The sequence below is a fragment of the Chlorocebus sabaeus genome, chromosome 14 (assembly GCF_047675955.1).
Source record: "Chlorocebus sabaeus isolate Y175 chromosome 14, mChlSab1.0.hap1, whole genome shotgun sequence".
In the NCBI taxonomy this organism is placed as follows: Eukaryota; Metazoa; Chordata; class Mammalia; order Primates; family Cercopithecidae; genus Chlorocebus; species Chlorocebus sabaeus.
The window spans coordinates 23,589,181-23,611,552 of NC_132917.1; the positions used below are offsets into that span (position 1 = coordinate 23,589,181).

Consider the following 22,372-nt stretch of genomic DNA (forward strand, 5'->3'; position numbering starts at 1 on the left):
AATTTAAAATGAGTCATACTTTCCATTAATTCATTCAAAAAGTATTAATTGGCCAGGCACAGTGGCTGTAATCCCAGCAGTTTGGGAGGCCAGGGTGGGCGGACTGCTCAAGCCCAGGAGTTCAAGACCAGCCTGGGTAATGTGGCGAAACCCCATCTCTACAAAAAATACAAAAATTAGCTGACTGTGGTGGCTTATGCCTGCAGGTATTTGGGAGGCTGAGGTGGCAGGATCACTTGAGCACAAGAGGCAAAGACTGCAGCAAGTCAAGATCATGGCACTGCACTCCAGCCTCGGAGACAAAGTGAGAGCTTCTCAAAGAAAAAAAAGTATTAGGGGCCCGGTGCAGTGGCTCACGCCTGTAATCCCAGCACTTTGGGAGGCCAAGGTGGGCGAATCACCTGAGGTCAGGAGTTCCAGACCAGCCTGTTCAACACAGTAAAACCCCATCTCTTCTAAAAATACAAAAATCAGCTGGGTGAGGTGGCGCCTGTCTGTAATCCCAGCTACTCAGGAGGCTGACGCAGGAGAATCACTTGAATCCAGGAAGGGGGGTTGCAGTGAGCTGAGGTCGCACCACTGTACTCCAGCCCGGGCAACAAGAGGGAAACTGTCTCCAAAAAAAAAAAAAAAGGTCTTAGGCCAGGCGCAGTAGCTCACGCCTGTAATCCCAGAACTTTCGGAAGCCAAGACAGGCAGATCTCCCGAGGTCAGGATTTCAAGACCAGCCTGGTCAACATGGCAAAACCTCATCTCTACTAAAAATACAAAAATTAGCTGGACGTGGTGGCTCATGTCTGTAATCCTGGCTACTCAGGAGACTGAGGCAGGAGAATAACTGGAACCCAGGAAGCGGAGGTTGCAGTGAGCCGAGATGGAGCCACTGTACTCCAGCCTGGGCAACAGAGTGAGACTCTGCCTTAAAAAAAAAAGAAGTATTAATTGGGCACTGACTGACACATGCTGTTCTAGGCACTCAGGATACAGGTGTTAACATAATGGTCTCTGTCTTTAAAGCACACACACAAAAAAAAGAGTTCCACCAAAACATTCAGTGAGTAGAGGACTAGAAGTCTTACCACACTAAGTACCTATGCCATTCATTTGGCACTTACTTTGAACGAATTTACCTTGTTAATAACTTCTCATTAGCATATCATGTGCACACTTACAGTACTGAGGGTAAAAACTGTGTTTTATTTATCCTCTATTCTGAAAGTTCTATAACCATGATCTTCTCAAAATGGGTCAGCTCCCTGAAATGCTATTCATTCATTCATTCATTCACTCATTTAACAGATATTTATTGACCATTTTCAGCATTGTGTCAGGCACTGTATTTAGGCCCTGGGAATACAGCATTTAGGGGAAAAATAAAATATAGTGCCTGCCTTCGTGGCACTTACGGTCTACTCTAATAGAAGAGTTTAGGAGAGAAAGACTTTAGCCAAAGGTATATATCCTATCTCCAGATAAAACTACAAAACTTACTGATCAAAAAAAAAAAAACTAACTTATATTTAAATAAAGTTAACACATATATATGATTTCCCCCCAAATATGTACTTCCATATAACTTTTTATCCAAAAATTCCCACTGCTTTTTACTCAGTAACTCATTGTTCATAGAATCCCCCTCCAGAGAGGAGGCATAAAAGAAGTATAAAATATTCCTACTGCAAGACCAAAAACCTAAGTACAAAGAAATCCACTTGGGCCAGGTGCAGTGGTTCACATCTGTAACCTCAGCACTTTGGGAGACTGAGGCGGGCAGGTCGCCTGAGGTCAGGAGTTCAAGACCAGCCTGACCAACATGATGAAACCCCGTCTCTAATAAAAAATACAAAAATTAACCAGGTGTGGTGGCAGGCACCTGTAATGCCAGCTACTTGGGAGGCTGAGGCAGGAGAATTGCTTGAACCTGGGAGGCAGAGGTTGCAGTGAGCCGAGATTGTACCACTATACTCCAGCCTGAGCTACAGAATGAGACTCCATCTCAAAAAAAAAAAAAAAAAAAAAAAAAAAAAGAAGAAAAGAAATCCACTCAAGTTGATTATGCACACAAACAAAACGGATAATGCACCCAAATGAAACTTCATTGTGTACGTCCTAAAAGAAATGCCGTGCTCGCTTCGGTAGCACATATACTAAAATTGGAACGACACAGAGAAGATTAGCATGGCCCCTGCGCAAGGATGACACGCAAATTCGTGAAGCGTTCCATATTTTAGGCCGGGCGCGGTGGCTCAAGCCTGTAATCCCAGCACTTTGGGAGGCCGAGACGAGCAGATCACGAGGTCAGGAGATCGAGACCATCCTGGCTAACCCGGTGAAACCCCGTCTCTACTAAAAAATATATTAAAAAAAAAAAAAACTAGCGGGGCGCAGTGGCGGGCGCCTGTAGTCCCAGCTACTCAGGAGGCTGAGGCAGGAGAATGGCGTAAACCCGGGAGGCGGAGCTTGCAGTGAGCTGAAATCCGGCCACTGCACTCCAGCCTGGCTGACACAGCAAGACTACATCTCAGAAAAAAAAAAAAAAAAAAAAAAAGACATGCCAAACATATCATTCAAAGTAATATGGTACTTAGATCCTTGAATAGACAGGATCACTCAACATTCAGGTGCAAACACTGGTTGGGTTTCTCAGTTCTCGTAACAGTAGTAATTCTACCACTTGTCCAGCTGGATTCCAAAAGTTATGAGTTTATCTATAATTGGGTATTTAGGAGACATGCAATAAAACATCTACCAAAGGATGGTTTAAAAGACTTATTGCCAGGGAAAATGATTTAAGGAATTAGTATGCATTCACTTCTATAGGCTTTATAAGTTTCATTCATGACCTAAACAACAGAATGTGTGTATATCTGGACTACAAAAATAGCCAGTAACTGAATTTAAGCTGCATTTTCACTTGGCTACCAGAGACAATTCTATGAACTCCACCATTGCTTTGGTTCGAAATTGCGACAGGGAACATTGTCACTGTCACGTTACAATATTACCTATATTGTACTCCATGTGAATCTGATACAGTATAAGGAAAAACTTGCTGTGTTCTGAGGAACTTATATTTTCCCCTGCTCATCTGAGAGTTACATACATTATGAGATTTCCCCCTCAGATTTCTTTTACCTCTTTAACCCTCAACTTCGACCACTCTGCTGTTATGTTGGCAAATGCATGAGTGTTGGAAAGGGAAAAGCACAGGGTGATAAAAGTATACTAAAGAAGGACCTAGGGATTTTTTAAATTAAATAAAAATAAAGTAATACAGCATTTTACTTCTAAAGTTACTCAAAATATTTATTTTGATCTCACAAGATGGGGATTCACAGTCAATGATTATCTCAAAAATCCCAAAAAGCTAGGGAAAAGTCAGAAATACCAGCAAACAGACCTAACAAGGAGAGGCAGAAAAAAGAGTTCAAATATTTTTCAAAGATTGCTGTCCAGTTTTGTGAATACAGTATTAGATTGTTTACTAGGAGTGACACCTAGGTGCAGCAAATAAACGCTAATGACTGAGGGCCAGATTAACCGACCTAAAAGAGGTCAAGCTTTATGAAAGCTTGGAGGAAAAAAAAAGCCACAGTGTATAGGAGTAATTACATCTAACTGCATAGCACTAAAAGACAGCCTGACATTTTAAAAGTGTGGGCATTGTGGGTAATGATAAGGGAGGAAAAAAAAATAAGAAAATTTAAAAGTGTGGGCACAAAGGCAATCTACAGATTGGGAGAAAAATCTGCAAACCATGTATCTGATAAGAAGTTAATTTCCAAAATACATAGGGTAGTCCTGCGACTCCACAGGAAGAAAACATTTGTTAATGGGCAAAGCAGGATTTTAAGGCTGCAGTGAACCACTCCTAAGACCCTGTCTCAAAAAAAAAAAAAAAGGTCCTAACTAAATAGACACTTCTCAGGTATATAAAAAGGGTGCTCAACATTACTAATCATCAGGGAAATACAATCCAAAACCGCAATGATATATCACCTCACACCTGTCAAAATGGCTCTTGTCAAAAAGACAAGAGACAACAAATATTGGGGAGATGTGGAAAAAAGGGAATCCTGGTACATGTCAGTAGAAATGCAAAATGGTGCAGCCACTATGGAAAACAGTATGAAAGTTCCTCAAAAAAATTAAAAATAGAACTACCATATGATCCGGCAATCCCACTTCTGGGTATTTATCCAAAGGAATTGAAATCAGGATTTCGACGGACATCTGCACTCCCATGTTCGCAGTAGCATTATTCATAATAGCTAAGATATGGAAACAATCTAAATGTCCAACAAGAGATGAATGTAGTAAACGTGGTGTACATGTGTGCATGCCCAGTGGAATACTACTAAGCCTAAGAAGGAAATCCTGCCATTCAGAACAACACAAATGCACCTAGATGACGTTACACTAAATCATATAAGCCAGTCCCAGAAACACAAATACTGTATGATCTCACTTATATGTGGAAACTAAACTAGCAAATTCACAGAAGCAGAGAGTAGAAGGGTGATTGCCAGGGTCTTGCGGGGAGGCAATCAAGTTTCACTTATGCCAGATAAATAAGTTCTGGAGATCTATATAGCATAGTGCCTACATCTAAGAATACTGCATTGCATACTTAAAATTGTCTAAGAGGGCAGATTTTATATCAAGTGTTCTTACCACAAAAATAATACTAATAATACATTCATAATAAAAGGGACAGGGAAACTTTAGGAATGATGGACATGTCTGTGGTGTTGATGGTGGTGGTGGTTTCACAAATATATACTTATCTCTAAACTCACAGAGTTATATACACTAAGTACCACCTTTTACATGTCAAAAAAGAAAAAAGGGCTTTTCATACTGAAAAAAAGAAAAAGAAAATAATTCCACTAATCTGCAGAATGCATATTTTCTCCCATCCTATGCATACACCACTTGGGAAGAAGACAAAACTATAAGAAAAGCTCGGCCGGGCGCGGTGGCTCAAGCCTGTAATCCCAGCAGTTTGGGAGGCCGAGACGGGCGGATCACGAGGTCAGGAGATCGAGACCATCCTGGCTAACACAGTGAAACCTCGTCTCTACTAAAAAAAATACAAAAAATAGCCGGGCGAAGTGGCGGGCGCCTGTAGTCCCTGCGACTCCGGAGGCTGAGGCAGGAGAATGGCGCAAACCCGGGAGGCGGAGCTTGCAGTGAGCTGAGATCCGGCCACTGCACTCCAGCCTGGGTGACAGCGTGAGACTCCGTCTCAAAAAAAAAAAAAAAAAAGGAAACCTCATAGTGCTATGACTTTTTAAAGCAAATAAAATGTCTCTGGACACAGTGAATGAAATAATCTAAAAACAGAGGGAAAAGAGGGGGAAATAGGCATCAAGTGTAGTTAGTTAAAAACATGGCACAAAAGCAGAAAAAGGAGAAACTCCTCAATTACAAACAGGAATATTATGTTACAAACAGGACTACATTTCTTTCTACAAAAATAAGGGTCTGCTAAAGCAACAACATGGGCAACCTCATTTTGCATCAAATAAGACTTTACAGACACTGGCAAATGTCTATTATAGATCCCACAGACATAGAGGGTGCCTTTAAGTACTTCACAAAGGGTGAACCAGGAGTGCTCAATTCCTACAAAACTAGAGAAGAGCTAACCATAAATATACAACCTGCTTCATAAATATGTAGTCCATAATCTTAATAAATTCAGAATTATAATTTATCCTCTTCTAAAGGTCCAATCGCTATGTAAGAGTAGTAAGTCTCTAAAAAACCTTTCAGAGAAAGCAATTAGATCACTCCATCATCTCCTAGAGCCATAACATAAATCTTCTTAAGATTGAAAAACAAATATTTCAAAGTAAATCTTTAGTAGCCTGTTATTTATGGTGCTTTAAGACATTTTAAAAGGATCTTTGAAACAAAGTTTCATTAGTACCCTTCTACAAAGAGCTCTCATATCTTTCATTCTTTTAGCAATTTAAAAGCTACCAAATGTTCATTTCCTCATTAGATTATTGATTCCTAGCCTTTTAACATCTCTGTAACAGCTGCTTGACAAATTACCTCACCTTATTCCTCAGGGGGTAAGGACAGCATGATAGCCATGAATTCAAAAATGGGACCACAAACTGATGAGTGAAGATGAGCTAATTGCTGCAGATGAGTTAGACACTGCTCTAACAGACTAGGCACTCACATAGCATGATACAATTAAATGCTTACACCCTAAATATTTTCTTTGTCCTTATATGTAGAGAAAAGATATTTTCTTAAATTGAGTTTTATTTTAAAATATGTGATAGCCTCAGTAGGTCAAGAAGCTGGAACATGTTTGGAATAGTTTCTACCGAAAGCCTCGTCTTCAAAGTACTTATTCTCAATAGTTTGCACAACTTTCAGATTTAACCTTATTTCAACCTAAGAGATTCGTAAGCCCCCAAAATAGTCTATTACATAGGACAGTTATAATGCCCAAAATTTTATCAAATAAAAGCTAAGACGATTTTCAAAGATATAATAAAAATATTTCAGAGTAGTATCGTAAAATATTCCTGTTGTCTCTGCCTAGATCCGTTCTATCAGTGTCAAAACAGTTTAAGACACAAAGAGAAAAAGCACACACAAACCGCAATCTTGTAGACCCCTAGAACATAAAATATTGCTTCCCCCCAGTAAGAACCACAAAATGGTGTGGAATTAAAGGAGCATTTTAAATAAACAGCATTTTCCAGCCAAATTACTTAGCAAGTCAGTCTCTTTTAGACAGAAGCAATACACTCTTCTCTGAATTCAGAAACAATTTCATAGTAAAATAAACGTGTCAATTCCTTTTTAAAGCAATAAATATCTGTGCTTAGCTTTATACTGTAGGTAATAAAATTTCAAGATCTTTCAATCACTTTTTTAATTCAATCACCAGGGTCTTCAAATGTCATTTTTGCAACTGCATGACAACACTGGTGTTCATTCAACTTTTGTAATATAGTCCCATAACGAAAATGTAGACACCCAAGAAACGACACAGTTTTGGCACGATAGTGCTGACTATCCGAAACATTCCACTTGTTTCTTTCGACGTGCTCCTTCTGTGACCTGAAAGCTCTGGTTCCTACTAGCACCTTGGTGAGCTAGCTGGCTGGTTCCCCAGCTATAATATCGTGTTTGATCTCTCCTGCCTGGAGAGGCGATAGCGTTGATTTTGTTTTTAAAGTTGGTGTCAGAGCAGCTACAAACTTTTTTCAGCATCCCTGCCTGGCTGCCAACTGGAGCTCTCTGTTCACTTCCTCACCAACTTGAACCACCCCCAAACTGAGAGTAAGCTGGAGTTAGACAGCGGCAGGAACTGACACACTTTCAAGAAGGGTTTGACACCGCAGAAAACTTTCACTTCTCCAACCCTGCCACCCAGGGGTTCTAGCCCTTCGCTCTTGCTTCCCCGCTAGAATTCCCCTCTGGGGCAGGACAAGGACACGGACAGCAGATCTTTCGAATGACCCCGAAAGGGACCCCCAAAGCCCTCTCCCCGGGACTCATGGGCTGTTCTTTACACAAAAGAGCCGGGCCAGCTTGAAAAGCAAAGGGGACAGCGTCGCGGCCCTTCTCCTGGGTGCCACCCTCCACCGCGCCCGCAGACCCTGTCTCCAGCCGCCCGAGCAGTCTCCACTGGAGGCTTCCTGCCCCCAACCCGGCCAGACAAAGCCTCGGCAGCCGGGCCGGCACTTCCGAGCCTCTGGACTCGGGACGCCGCGCTCTTACCCTGGCCTCATCCAGAGTGACGCTGGCGCCACCGCTTCCCCCGGCCTTGGCGGCGGGGCAGCTGGCGGCGCGGGTCTTGGAGGAGCGGGTCCGAGAGGAGATGAAATGGCTGCTGCCTCCGGTCGCCCCAGGCTCTGCTCCGGCCCCAGGCCCAGGCCCGGGACCAGGAGACTTGGACCCGAGAAGGCGGAGAGAGCTCTTCCGGGTGTTCACCATGGTCCAGCCAGGGGGACGGAGTCCACGCCGCGCCCGGGAGAGCCGAGCAAGGCCGGCCCGCCGGCCGGTCAGTCAGGGCCAGCGGAGCCGAGCCGGGCAGTGAGAGACGAGCCGGTCCGGAGCGTGCAGAGCGCAGACGAGCACAAGAGAGAGCCGGGCAGAGGAAGGGAAGTCGGCGTGAGCAAGCGGCGAGCGGGAAGCGGGGGCGGTGCTGCAGGCGGCAGCACAGACACTCTGCCGGCTTCGCCCTCCTCAGCGGGAGCTGAGCGGAGCCGCCATTTCTACCCCTTTCTCTCCCGTTCTCGCTCTCGAGCTCCGTGCGTCAGGGCTCCAGCGCCGCAGGGCCAACGAGACCGCTTCCGGCCGCAGCCGCGGCGGGGCGCTGCGAGGCCAGCCAGCCCTTCCCGGCAGCTCTCTCCTCTCCCCGCGGCCTCCAGCTGCCCCGCCCCCGGCACGGCGTCAGCGCTCGGCGGCCGGGGAGCGACGCTCTGGGCTGTCAGCTCGATGGTTTCCAGGTCTCCGCTACCGCAAGGCTGGGGGGACCAGAAAAGCCAGACTGATCAGGACGAGTTCGGGCGTGGACTTGGGCCAGAAGCTCTCGCGCCCAGCCAGGCCTGAATGGCCCCAAACCCCACCGTCTCCCCCGTGGCCTGGATGGAGCAGGGGACGGCCGGCGAAGGCGCGGGGTGGAAGGGGAGCGGCGACGAAGTCGCGAGGAGCTGACGGAATCCCCGAGCTACCCGAGGCAAGACACTGAACTTGAGTCGCACTTTTCATGCCTGTAAAAATGAGAATGACAGCTGTGATAAAAAATTGATCTGGGCGGTATCTGGAACGTGGTAAACTTAAGACGAAAAGGGTGGGGGGCGGGAAACACCACGCTAGAACCCTGCATCTTTAAACAAAGCGAGGCAGGGTCGTTTTCTATCCCCTTAGCCAGATCTAAGGCGGAGTCAAAGAACGAGTTCCCTCTAAGAGCCGCCTCTATCACCGCCCCCTGCCCCCGGCCCGCTGAAAAATTAGAATTCAAAAAGCTGAGCCCAAAGATGTAACATTTGCAATTTAACTTCCAAAGAAAAAAAAAATTAAGCCACACAATTAATATGAAAAGCTCTGCTGCAGGCCGGGTGCGGCGGCTCACACCTGTAATCCCAGCACTTTGGGAGGCCGGGGTGGGTGGATCACCTGAGGTCAGGAGTTCGAGGCCAACCTGACCAACATGGTGAAACCCTGTCTCTACTAAAAATACAAAAAAATAGACGGGTGTTGTGGCGGACACCAGTAATCCCAGCTGCTCGGGAAGCTGAGGCATGAGAATCACTTGAACCCAGAAGACGGAGGTTGCAGTGAGCCGAAATGACGCCACGGCGCTCCAGCCTGAACGATAGAGCCAGACCCTGTCTCAAAAAAAAAAAAGAAAGAAAGAAAGAAAAGAAGGAAGAAACGGAAGGAAGGAAAAAGAAAGGAAGAAAGGAAGGAGAGAAAAAACTTTGCTGTAAAGTAGGAATTAGGTTCATTTCAAAAATTCGCAATACAGGTCGGGAGCGGTGGCTGACGCCTGTAATCCCAGCACTTTGGGAGGCCGAGGCAGGTGGCTCACTTGAGGTCACGAGTTCAGGACCAACCTGACCAACATGGTGAAACCCCATGTACTAAAAATACAAAAAATTAGCCAGGTGTGGTGCCGCATGCCTGTAATCCCAACTACTTAGGAGGCTGAGGCAGGAGAATCGCTTGAACCCCGGAGGCAGAGGTTGCAGTGAGCCGAGATCGTGCCACTGCACTCCAGCCTGGGTGACAGAATGAGACTCTGTCTCAAAAAAAAAAAAAAAATTCACAGTACATTAGACATAGCCTACTGGTTATTGGGCAGAAGTTTATTAAACTCTTTATTAAACTAAGAAAAATTGAAGACTCAAGAAACGTCCTGAAAATGACCAAATGGCATCAAACTTAGAGCATTCTGGCCATCTAAGCTCCCAGTCATTCCAAAAAACTGTACGACACTGGGAATGAGAATGTTTTTTTCTGTTTGGCAACCAGTATGGATTCCAGAATAGATAAATCCTTCTGACACAATTTGCATGCCACATCCTCTCCTGGATACTTCACCTGCCACTTAGAGCTGGCGTCTTAATGGGTGTGGATTCCTCATAATGGAACCATACCTGGATTTTCCTGGGTCAGGTAGCCATCACATCCATGAGCAGAATAAACAAGTATCAATTCCTGTGGAAAGAGACTGGTTTCGGCCAGGCACTGTAACTTGCACCTGTATTCTCAGCACTTGGAGGCCAAGGTGGGAGGATGGCTTGAGACCAAGAGTTGGAGACCAGCCTGGGCAACATAGTAAGATCCTCTCTCTACCAAAAAGAGAGAGAGACAGGGTCTCGCTCTGTCACCCAGGCTGGAGTGCAGTGGCACAACCTCAGCTCACTGCAGCCTCGACCTCCCAGGCTCAAGCGATCCCCCTGCCTCAGCCTCCCCAATTGCTGAGACTGCTGGGTGTGGTGCCTGTGGTCCCAGCCACTCCTGAGGCTGAGGCGCCATCAATCACTTGAGCCCAGGATGACCAGGCGGCCGTGAGCCAAGTTCATGCCACTGTACTTTAGCCTGGGTGACAGAGTAACACCCTGTCTCAGAAAAGATTTTTTAAAAAGGGTAGGGTGCAGTGGCTAATGCCTGTAATCTCAGCACTTTGGGAGGCCAAGGCTGGCGGATCACTTGAGGTCAGGAGTTCGAGACCAGCCTGACCAACATGGTGAAACCCCATTTCTACTAAAAATACAAAAAATTAACTGGGCATGGTGGCTGACGCCTGTAATGTCAGCTTTTCGGGAGGCTGAGGCAGAATAATCGCTTGAACCCAGGAGGTGGAGGTTGCAGTGAGCTGAGATTGCACCACTGCACTCCAGTCCGGGCAACAGTGCAAAACTCCATCTCAAAAAAAAAAAAAACAGGCTAGTGTCCTGCAGAGGTGTGTGGTATGCAAATTATATACAAAGGATTTGTGTGCTTTCCTCCTTTGTTTCTGTTTGTTTGTTTTTGTAGTTCTAAATTGGGAAGGGCAAGTTACCATAACCTATACCATTTACTATCAACAAATGTTAACCTTATTTATTTATTTGAGATGGAGTCTTGCTCTGTCGCTCAGGCTGGAGTGCAGTGGTGCGATCTGGGCTCACTGCAACCTCCGCCTCCCGGGTTCAAGCGATTCTCCTGCCTCAGCCTCCCAAGTAGCTGGGGCTACAGGCGTGTGCCACCACGCCCGGCTAATTTTTTGTAGTTTTAGTAGAGATGGGGTTTCACCGTGTTTGCCAGGATGGTCTTATCTCCTGACCTCGTGATCTGGCTGCCTCCGCCTCCCAAAGTGCTGGGATTACAGGCGTGAGCCACTGCGCCTGGAGGTAACAAAAGTTAATTTTAAATCCAACTAAGCTTGAGCCCAGGAGTTTGAGACCAGCCTGGGCAACATAGTGAGACCCTGTCTCTAGAAAATATATAAGTAAATAAATAAATCCAACTGGTGTTAGGTACTCTGCTAGGCCAGGAAATACACAGATTTTTAAAAATCAAGAACGTTTAAACATTCTCAAAGAGGCGGCCGCGGTGGCTCACACCTGTAATCCCAGCACTTTGGGAGGCCGAGGCAGGCGGATCATGAGATCAGGAGTTCAAGACCAAGATCGGGAGTCAAGAGCTTGCTGTGAGCTAAGATAGCCTCACTGCACTTCAGCCTGGACAACAGAGCGAGACTCCGTCTCAAAAAAAAAAAAAAAATCCTCAAAGAACACACAGACATAGAGGGAATGAATAAGATAGGGAAGAAACCGGTAAACTGCAATACAATGTGATAAGAATGAGGCAGAGGCCATTAATTCCAGCAGGGATTTTAGGGAAAACCTCTGAGAGATAATGAACCCTGAGATAGGTGTTGAACCCCAAAATTGTAGACAAAAGAAAGAAAGACTTGAAAAAGATATGGCCAAGCAAGGTGACTCATGCTTATAAATCCTAGCACTTTGGGAGGCTGAGGTGGGAAGATGGCTTGAGCTCAGGCGTTCAAGACCAGCCTGGGCAACATAGTGAGACCCCATCTCTATAAATTAAAATAAAATTTAAAAAGAAAGAAAAAGGGCTGGTTGCAGTAGGGAGGCTGAGGTAGGAGAATCTTCCTGAGCTCAGGATTTCAAGACCAGGCTGGGCAACATAGTAAGATCCCATCTCTATAAATTAAAATAAATTTTTTTTAAAAAGGAGGCCAGGCGCAGTGGCTCACGCCTGTAATTCTAGCACTTTGGGAGGTCGAGGCAGGTGGATCATGAGATCAGGAGTTCAAGACCAACCTGGCCAAGATGGTGAAACCCTGTCTCTACTAAAAATACAAAAAAAATTAGCTGGGTTTGGTGGTGGGCACCTGTAATCTCAGCTACTCTGGAGACTAAGGCAAGGAATTGCCTCAGATTGCAATGAGCCAAGATCACACCACTGCACTCCAGCCTGGGCAACAGAGTGAGATTGCATCTCAAAAAAAGGGGGGGGCTGGGCGCAGTGGCTCTTGCCTGTAACCCCAGCACTTTGGGAGGCCAAGGCAGGCAGATCACTTGAGGCCAGGAGTTCAAGGTCAGCCTGGCCAACATGGCGAAACCCCATCTCTACTAAAAATACAAAAATGAGCTGGGCATGGTGGTGCATAACCTATAATGTAATCCCAGATACTCAGGAGGCTAAGGCATGAGAATCACTTGAACCCGAAAGGTGGAGGCTGCAGTAAGCCAAGACCTCACCACTGCACTCCAACCTAGGCAACAGAGTGAGACCCTGTCTCAGAAAGAAAATTAAGAAAAGAAAAGAGATATGGAAGAGTTGCCTGTTTTCTACAGTACATACTAGAGGAAATAACTAAAACGCTGGTTAAATATTTTTTGAACTTTAAAAAAAAACCCTGCAGTACATGCAAGAGGTGGCAAGATACTTGCAGTGAGCTGAGATCCGGCCACTGCACTCCAGCCTGGGCGACAGAGCCAGACTCCGTCTCAAAAAAAAAAAAAAAAAAAAAAAAAAAAGAGGTGGCAAGATACTAAGAAATGCTCAGATCAAAAGCTAAGTCACAGCAGGAACCCAGGACAAGTAAGCAAGGCTCTGAAGACAGCTTTCACTGCCAATGCATTTGCTCAACCCCAGAGAATTTGACCTATTTTCTCTGCTTTAAGAAATGCAAGGCCGGGCACAGTGGCTCACGCCTGTAATCCCAGCACTTTGGGAGGCTGAGGTGGGTAGATCATGAGGTCAGGATTTTGAGACCAGCCTGACCAACATAGTGAAACCCCATCTCTACTACAAATACAAAAATTAGCCGGGCATTATGGCAGGTGACTGTAATCCCAGCTACTCAGGAGGCTGAGGCAGGAGAATCACTTGAACCCGGGAAGCAGAGGTTGCGGTGAGCCGAGATCATGCCATTGCACTCCAGCCTGGGTGACAGAGCGAGACTCTGCCTCAAAAAAAAAAAAGAAAAAAAAAAGCAGGCCAGGTGTGGTAGCTTATGCCTGTAATCCCAGAACTTTAGGAGGCTGAGGCAGGCGGATCAAGAGGTCAGGAGTTCGAGACCAGCCTGCCAACATGGTGAAACCCCATCTCTACTAAAAATACAAAAATTACCGAGGTGTGGTGGCGGGCACCTGTAGTCCCAGCTACATGGGAGGCTGAGGCAGGAGAACTGATTGAACTCTGGAGGTGGAGGTTGCAGTGAGCCGAGAATATGCCACTGCACTCTAGCCTGGGTGACAGTGCAAGACTCCACCTTGGTGGGGTGGGGCGGGGGAAGAAATACAAAAGACAGTAGTAAGGCCTAAAATCTGCTAAATATATGGAATCTAATGCAATCATCCTACCAAATCCTGCTATAATAAGGATATAGCTAAGTATGAGTAAATTAGAAATAAACCCACCAACCTTCCCATCACTCATCTCCAGGAGGACTGCCCACCTTTCCCAACACTGACACTAAGAGTGGGGAGTGAGGGGGCAGGGTGTGGGGGTGGGAGGGTCCCTTGAAAATTCATAACAACACACTGATCAACAGGTTTACAGCCCGAATTCACCAAGGCTAGGTATGAAGACCCTCACGACAATAATTCAGGTTAAATAGATTTGAGTCAACAGTGATCCTAAGCATAAAGCAGAAGCAAACATAAATCATCTCAGACAGAATATACCTTCAACAGAAGGCACAAAAATAAAGTCCCATGAATATGATTCACAGTAAAAACAGAAAATCACAAAAGAATCATCATGACAGCCAGCAAAAAAAACAGACAACAGAATGAGACCCACAGATTTATATTCAGATAAGTAATATAAATAAAGAGGATGGAAGGAATTATATCTAGTACTACTGAGCACTAGATATAATTATTATTAATATGCAATAACTTATGTATTAATACACAATAACTTACTGTATATTTCAAAATAAAAGAGTGGGTTTGGAATATTACTAATACAAAGAAACAAGACTTAAGGTGATGGATATCCTAATTACCTTGATTTGATCATTATACATTGTATGTTTGTATAAAAATATCACATGTGCTCCCTAAATACAAACAGCTAGGCTGGACACACTGGCTCACACCTGTAATCCCAGCACTTGGGAGGCTGAGGTAGGAAGATCACTTGAGCCCAGGAGTTCAAGACCAGCCTGGACAACATAGTAAGACCCTGACTCTACAAAAACTTAAAAAAACAATTAGCCAGGTATGGTGGTCCGTGTCTGCATTCCCAGCTACTCAGGAGGCTGAGGTAGGAGGATCATGAGCCTGAGAGGTAGAGGCTGCAGTGAGCCATGATAGTGCCACTGCACTCCAGCCTGGGAGACAGAGGGAAACCCTGACTGGGGGAAAAAAAAAAAAAAAAAACCTGTTATGTGACCATAATAATTTAAAATTAAATAAATAAAGGAGAAATGGCTGGGCGTGGTGGCTCACGCCTGTAATCCCAGCACTTTGGGAGGCCAAGGCAGGTGGATCACAAGGTCAGGAGATAGAGACTATCCTGGCTAACAGTGAAACCCCGTCTCTACTACAAATACAAAAAAATTAGCTGAGCATGGTGGCACATGCCTGTAGTCCCAGCTACTCAGGAGGCTGAGGCAGGAGAATTGCTTGAACTCAGGAGGTGGAGGTTGCAGTGAGCCAAGATCCCATCACTGCCCTCCAGCCTGAGTGACAGAGCGAGACTCCATCTCAAAAAAATAAAATTAAATTAAAAAATAAAGGAGATATTAAAAAGAACTAATGAGCAAAAAATGACAAAACAAATTTTAAAAGAATGAAATAGATCTTATAAAAAGAAAAAGAATAGGCCCAGCGTGGGGGCTCACACCTGTAATCCCAGCACTTTGGGAGGCCGAGGCAGGCGGATCACCTAAGGTCAGGAGTTCAAGACCAGCCTGACCAACATGGAGAAACCCCGTCTCTACTAAAAACACAAAATTAGCTGGGCCTAGTGGTGCATGCCTATAATCCCAGCTACTCAGAAGGCTGAGGCAGAAGAATCGCTTGAACCCAGGAGGCAGAGGTTGCAGTGAGCTGAGATCGTGCCATTACACTCCAGCCTGGGCAACAAGAGCAAAACTCCGTCTCAAATAAATAAATAAATAAATAAATAATAAAAAACAATAAAGTATTCTTAAACATGACACCAAAGCAAGAGCCATAAATTAGTTGGGCATGATGTAAGTACCTGTAGTCCCAGCCACTCAGGAGGCTGAGGCAGGAGGATCATTTGGGCCCAGGAGTCTGAGGCTGTAGTGAGCCTTGGTCACTCCACTGCACTCCAGTCTTGGCAGCAGGGCAAGACCCTGTCTCAAAAGAGAAAAAAAAAAAAAAAGCTGTACTTCCAATGGAGCTAAAGTGAGACACTGCAAGTATATAGGGAGGCCATCAGTGAAGAGATGGTCCTGATTTGGGAGGTGTAGGATGCAATCCATGGGACTGCATCTTTAAGATCCATGAAACATTTGAGAAACACTTGAAATCAAGAGGCAAAATCAGAACTGTTGACATTAGGCCGGGAGTGGTGGCTCATGCCTGTAATCCCAGCGCTTAGGGAGGCCAAGAGGGGCAGATCACCTGAGGTCAGGAGATTGAGACCAGCCTAGCTAACATGGTGAAACCCCAGCTCTACTAAAAATACAAAAATTAGCTGGGTGTGGTGGTGCGTGCCTGTAATCCCAGCTACTCAGAAGGCTGAGGGAAGAGAATCGCTTGAATGGGGGAGGTGGAGGTTGCAGTGAGCCAAGATCACACCACTGGACTCCAGCCTAGGCAACAGAACAAGACTCTATGTAAACAAACAAAAAACAAAGAATTGTTTACATTAGAATTGTGCACTGTTCAGTGTGATTACTAGCACATGTAGTTATTTAAATTTCAAAAATTAAAAATTCATTTCCAACCAGGCACAGTGGCTCATACCTGTAATCCCAGCACTTTGGGAGGCTGAGGCGAGCAGATCATGAGGTCAGGAGACCGACACCATCCTGGCTAACACGGTGAAACCCCATCTCTACTAAAAATACAAAAAATTAGCCGGGCATGGTGGCGGGCACCTGTAGTCCCAGCTACTCGGGAGGCTGAGGCAGGAGAATGGTGTGAACCCGGGAGGCGGAGCTTGCAGTGAGCCGAGCTCGCACCACTGCACTCCAGCCTGGGCGATGGAGTAAGACTCCGTCTCAAAAAAAAAAAAAAAAAAAAAAAAAAAAAACAAATTAATTTCCTCAGTTACACTACCACATTTCAAATATTCAATAAGCAAATGTTGCTAATAGCCAATGTGTTGGATGATGCAGAAAGAGTTCCATCACAGAAAGTTCTACTGGACAGTGCTGACCTAGATATTCATCTCAAGGGAAGGAAAATGCTCAAAGATGCTCACTTGGTTTCTGTCCTGAACTGGATGGTTGGCAGGGCTACCAATTGGTAAAGAGGATGCAGGATGAGGAGCAGATTGCTGAGTACCACCCATCATCCTTCTATGTCAGTTCAAAAAGCATTCACTGAACTCTATTATGTACCTGTGAAATAGCTACTGTGAAAAGTACTTTGGAAAGTATCTAATAAACAAATTACTCAGTCTGTACCCTTAAGGAGCTTACAGTCCTGTTTGAGTGTTTGCACTTCTAACTAAAAAGTCAACAGAGAAAGAAATTAGAAAAAGAGCAAACTAAACCCAAGCCAACAGAAGGAAATAAAAAATAGAGTGGAGATAAATAGAGAATAGAAAAACAAGGCTGGGTGTGGTAGCTCATGCCTGTAATCCCAGCACTTTGGGAGCCCAAGGTGGGCAGATCACCTAAGGTCAGGAGTTCAAGACCAGCCTGGCCAAAATGGTGAAACCCTGTCTCTGATAAAAATACAAAAATTAGCTGGGTGTGGCGGTGCATGCCTGTAATACCAGCTACTTGGGAGGCTGAGGCGGGAGAACCACTTGAACCTGGGAGGCAGAGGTTGCAGTGAGCTGAGATGGCGCCACTGCACTCCAGCCCAGCCCGAGCAACAAAGCAAAACTCTGTCTCAAAACAACAACAACAACAACAAAAACCAAAATGGAGCAAACACCTAAATGTCAGAGCTAAAGCTATAAAATGCTTAGAAAAAAACAGAGAACTCTTCATGACATTGGATTTGGCAATAATTTCTTGGATATGACACCAAAAGTACAGGCAAAACAAGAATAAATTAATTTGACCAAAATTTTAAACTTTTGTGTATCAAAAGATACTGACCCCAGAGTGAAAAGACAATTCACAGGATTAGAGGAAAGATTCGCAAATCACATATCTGATAAGGGATTACTATCCATAATATATATTTTTTAAAACCCAAAAACTCCTGTAACTCAACAACAACAAAAAAAAACTATTTGAAAATTTGCAAGGAGTTAAATAGGCATTTCTCCAAAGAAAATATACAAATAGCCAATAGGCACATGAAAAGATACTCAAATCACTAGTCAGCAGGGAAATGCAAATCAAAACCACAGTGAGATACACTTCATACTCATTAGGGCGGGGTGGTTATAAACACACATACACATATACACACACACACACACAATAACAAGTGTTGGGAGGATGTAGAGAAATTGGAACACTGGTACATTGCTGGTAGGAATGTAAGATGGTGCTGCCATTTGGAAAACAATATGACTGTTCCTTGAAAAGTTAAACACAGAAATACCGTATTCTACTTCTAGGTATATACTCAAAAATTGAAAGGGCCAGGCGCAGTGGCTCACACCTGTAATCCCAGCACTTTGGGAAGCGAAGGTGAGTGGATCGCCAGAGGTCGGGAGTTCAAGACCAGCCTGGTCAACATGGCAAAACCCCATCTCTACTCAAAATACAAAAATTAGCTGACCATGGTCGGGGGGCATCTTTAATCCCAGCTACTCAGAAAAGCTGAGGTGAGAGAATCACTTGAACCCAGGAGGGGGAGGTTGCAGTGAGCCAAGATTTCACCACTGCACTCCAGCCTGGGCAACAGAGGGAGGCTATCTCAAAAATTAAATAAATAAATAAATATTCTTACCACAATAAAACAAAAATTTTTAAAAATTGAAAGTAAGGAGTCAGATACTTGTATACTAAAGTCCATACCAGCATTATTCAAGATAGCAGAAAGGTGGAAGCAACCCAAATGGCCATCAACATACGAGTGGATAAGCAAAATGTCATATGTACATACAATGGAATCTTATTCAACCATAAACGGGAATTATAATACTGACATATGCTATAACATGGATGAACTTGAAAATAATTATGCTAAGTGAAATAAGCCAGACACAAAAGAACAAATATTGTAGGAGTCCATGTATACGAGGTATCTAGAATGGGCAAATTCATAGAGACAGAAAGTAGAATAGGCTGTGCATGGTAGCTGAGACCTGTAATCATAGGACTTTGGGAGGCCAAGGTGGCAGGATTGCTTTGAGTCCAGGAGTCTGAGACTGAGACTGGCCTGGGCAACCTGGTGAAAATCCCATCTCAAAAAAAAAAAAAAAGAAATAAAATAAAAAGAAAGTAGAATAGAGGTTACCATGGGCTGCAGGGATGGAGGGAGGCTCTGTCTCAAAGAAAAAAAAAAGAAAAAGAAAAACATATAGCTAACATCATACTCAATGGTGAAAGACTGAAAGCTTTTTCTCTAAAATTAGGAACAAGACAAAGAAACCCACTCATCATTTTTTGAGACGGAGTCTTGCTGTGTCATCCAGACTAGAGTGCAATGGCGTGATGTCGGCTCACTGCAACCTCCGCTGCCCGAGTTCAAGCAATTCTCCTGCCTCAGCCTCCTGAGTAGTTGGGATTACAGGTGCCTGCCAGCATGCCTGGCTAATTTTTGTATTTTTAGTAGAGACGGGGTTTCACCATGTTGGCCAGGCTGGTCTCAAACTCCTGGCTTCAAGTGATTCACCTGCCTAAGCCTCCCAAAGGCCTGGGATTAAAGGCGTGAGCCACTTTGCCTGGCCTCATCATTCCTTTTTTTTTGTTTTCTTTTGAGACGGAGTCTCGCTCTGTCGCCCAGGCTGGAATGCAGTGGCCGGATCTCAGCTCACTGCAAGCTCCGCCTCCCGGGTTCACGCCATTCTCCTGCCTCAGCCTCGTGAGCAGCTGGGACTACAGGCGCCCGCCACCTCGCCTGGGTAGTTTTTTGTATTTTTTAGTAGAGACGGGGTTTCACCGTGTTAGCCAGGATGGTCTCGATCTCCTGACCTCGTGATCCTCCCGTCTCGGCCTCCCAAAGTGCTGGGATTACAGGCTTGAGCCACTGCACCCGGTCCATCATTTCTTTAAAAAAAAAAAAAAAAAAAAAAAAAAAATTAAGTCTAGTAACGGAGTCTCACTATGCTGCCCCAGGTTGGTCTCAAATTCCTGGGCTCAAGTAATTCTCCTGACTCAGCCTCCCAAAGTGCTGAGATTACAGGTGTAAGCCACCACACCCAGCCTCTTCATTTCTATTCAACATTGTACTGGAAGTTCTAGCTAGATCAGTTAGATAACAAAAAGAAATAAAAGGCATCCACATTAAAAAGAAAGAAAGAAAACTGAGGCCAAGTGTGGTATCTCACACCTGTAATCCCAGTGCTTTGGGAAGCCCAAGCAGGAGGATAGTTTGAGGCCAGGGGTTTGAGACCAGCCTGGGCAACACAGTGAAAGTCCATCTCTACAAAAAAAAAAAAAAAAAATTTTTTTTAATTGGTTGGGCATGGTGGCACACATCTGTGGTTCTAGCTACTCAGGACACTGTGGTGGAAGGATCACTTGAGCCCAGGAGTTCGATATTAACCTGGGTAACATAAGGAGACCCCATCTCTAGCAAATGATTAGAGCTAATAAATGAATTCAACAAAGTTGTTAGATATAAGGTCAATACACAAAATCAGTGGTATTTCCAAATACTGGCGATAAAAAAATCTAAAAAGGAAATAAACTCCTTTTACAATAGCATTAAAAACAATAAAATACTTTGAAATATATTTAACCAAAGAGGTATGAGACTTGCACATGGAAAACTATAAAACACTGCTGAAAGAAATTAAAGAAGGTCTAAGTATGGTCATGTATTGCTTAACGATGGGGGTACTTTCTGAGAAATGTGTCGTGTAAGTGATTTTGTTGTTGTGTGAACATCACAGAGTGCACTTACACAAACGTGGATGGTACAGTGTACTACACATCTAGGCAACGTGGCATAGCCTTGCTCCTGGGCTACAAACCTGGACAGCATGTTACTGTATTGAATACTGTAGACAATTGTAACACGATGGTTTTTGTGTATCTAAATATAGAAAAGATACAGTAAAAATATGGCCTTATAATCTTATGTGACCACCATCATATATGCTGTAAGTCATGGACCAAAATGTTATGTGGCACATGACTGTAAATGGAAAAATATTCATGCTTAAGGATTTGAAGACTTTATTTTTATATATATATATATTATATATAATATATTATGTATATTTTTTGAGTTGGGGTCTCGCTTTGCGGCCCAGGCTGGAGTGCAATGGTGCTATCTTGGCTCACTGCAACATCTGCCTCCCAAGTTCAAGTGATTCTCCTGCCTCAGCCTCCTGAGTAGCTGGGATTACAGGCACACACCACCATGTCCAGCTAATTTTTTTGTATTTTCAGTAGAGATAGGGTTTCACCATCTTGCTCAGGCTGGTCTCGAATTCCTGATCTCGTGATCCGTTTGCCTCAGCCTCCCAAAGTGCTGAGATTACAGGCGTGAGTCATCGCACCAGGTAGAAGACTTAATATTGTTAAGATATCAATACTCCGGCCGGGTGTGGTGGCTCACACCTGTAATCCCAGCACTTTGGGAGGTTGAGGTGGGGAGATCATCTAAGGTTGGAAGTTTGAGACCAGCCTGACCAACATGGTGAAACCCCCTCTCTATTAAAAATACAAAAATTAGCTGGGCATGGTGGTGCATATCTGTAATCCCAGCTACTCTGGAGGCTGAGGCAGGCGAATTGCTAGAACCTGGGAGGCGGAGGTTGCAGTGAGCTGAGATCGTGCCATTGCACTCCAGTGTGGGCAACAAGAGTGAAACTCCATCTCAAAAAAAAAAAAAAAAAAAAAAAAAAAGAAGATATCAATACTTCTCCATTTCAAAGCAATCCCTGTCAAAATCCCAGTGGCCCCCCATCCCTTTTTTGTTTGTTTGTTTGTTTGTTTTTTGTAACAGCAGTGGAAAAGCTGAGCTAAAATTAATATGGAATTCCAAGGGACAAAACAATCTTGAAAAAGAAGAGCAAGTTGGAAGACTCGTAGTTCCTGATTTCAAAACCCACTACAAAGCTACAGTAATCAAAATAGTATGGTACTAGCATAAAGATAAGATATATAATCAATGGAATCGAATTGAGAGTACAGAAATAAATTTATACATCCAAGGTCAATTGATTTTTGACAAGGGAAGAATCCTGTCTTCATTAAATGGTGCTGGGACTAAACAATCGGAAGAGCTCTCACAGAAGGGTCAAAGAAAAGTCTCTTTGCCCAAAGGGATCAATTTAACTCCTTATGCTTCAATAGACTCGGTCTCAGGAGCAGTGAGATTTGAACTCACCACGGGCTCCCAAAATTGCTGAACAGGAGATAAAGGAGGTGGGGGCGGGGGGAACGGCATGAGTCTGTAGGTGAGGATCAATCTCTATCTGAGTCCCAGCGCTAAAGACTTACAAATAAATCCCAATTTAGGCAAACCGAGACTTTATTCAGAAAGGATTATTGCAACAGGGGGGAAAAGGACTATTGCAATAAGGGCGGAGAACTAGTGCAATAGGAAGAAGGACTGTTGCAGTAGGGAGAATGCTGGAC

General features: G+C 44.4%; 1 protein-coding gene and 1 non-coding gene across 5 annotated transcripts in view; one reads left to right on the forward strand and one right to left on the reverse strand.

Annotated features, from left to right (window-relative positions):
- Positions 1-8,967, reverse strand: part of ATAD2B (ATPase family AAA domain containing 2B) — a 171,118-nt gene extending 162,151 nt beyond the window's left edge. For 2 of the 4 annotated variants that reach the window (XM_007971346.3, XM_007971345.3), the window contains exon 1: positions 7,756-8,967. In XM_007971346.3, coding sequence (XP_007969537.1) covers positions 7,756-7,971 — 216 coding nt within the window. In that variant the 5' untranslated portion in view covers positions 7,972-8,967. The remainder of the gene's footprint in view (positions 1-7,755) is intronic. The other 2 variants (XM_007971350.3, XM_007971349.3) reach the window with 1 other exon arrangement.
- LOC119627489 (U6 spliceosomal RNA) lies at positions 2,124-2,230 on the forward strand. Its single transcript, XR_005243675.1, has one exon. It is a non-coding gene; the product is annotated as a U6 spliceosomal RNA (small nuclear RNA).
- Positions 8,968-22,372: the final 13,405 nt, after the last annotated feature.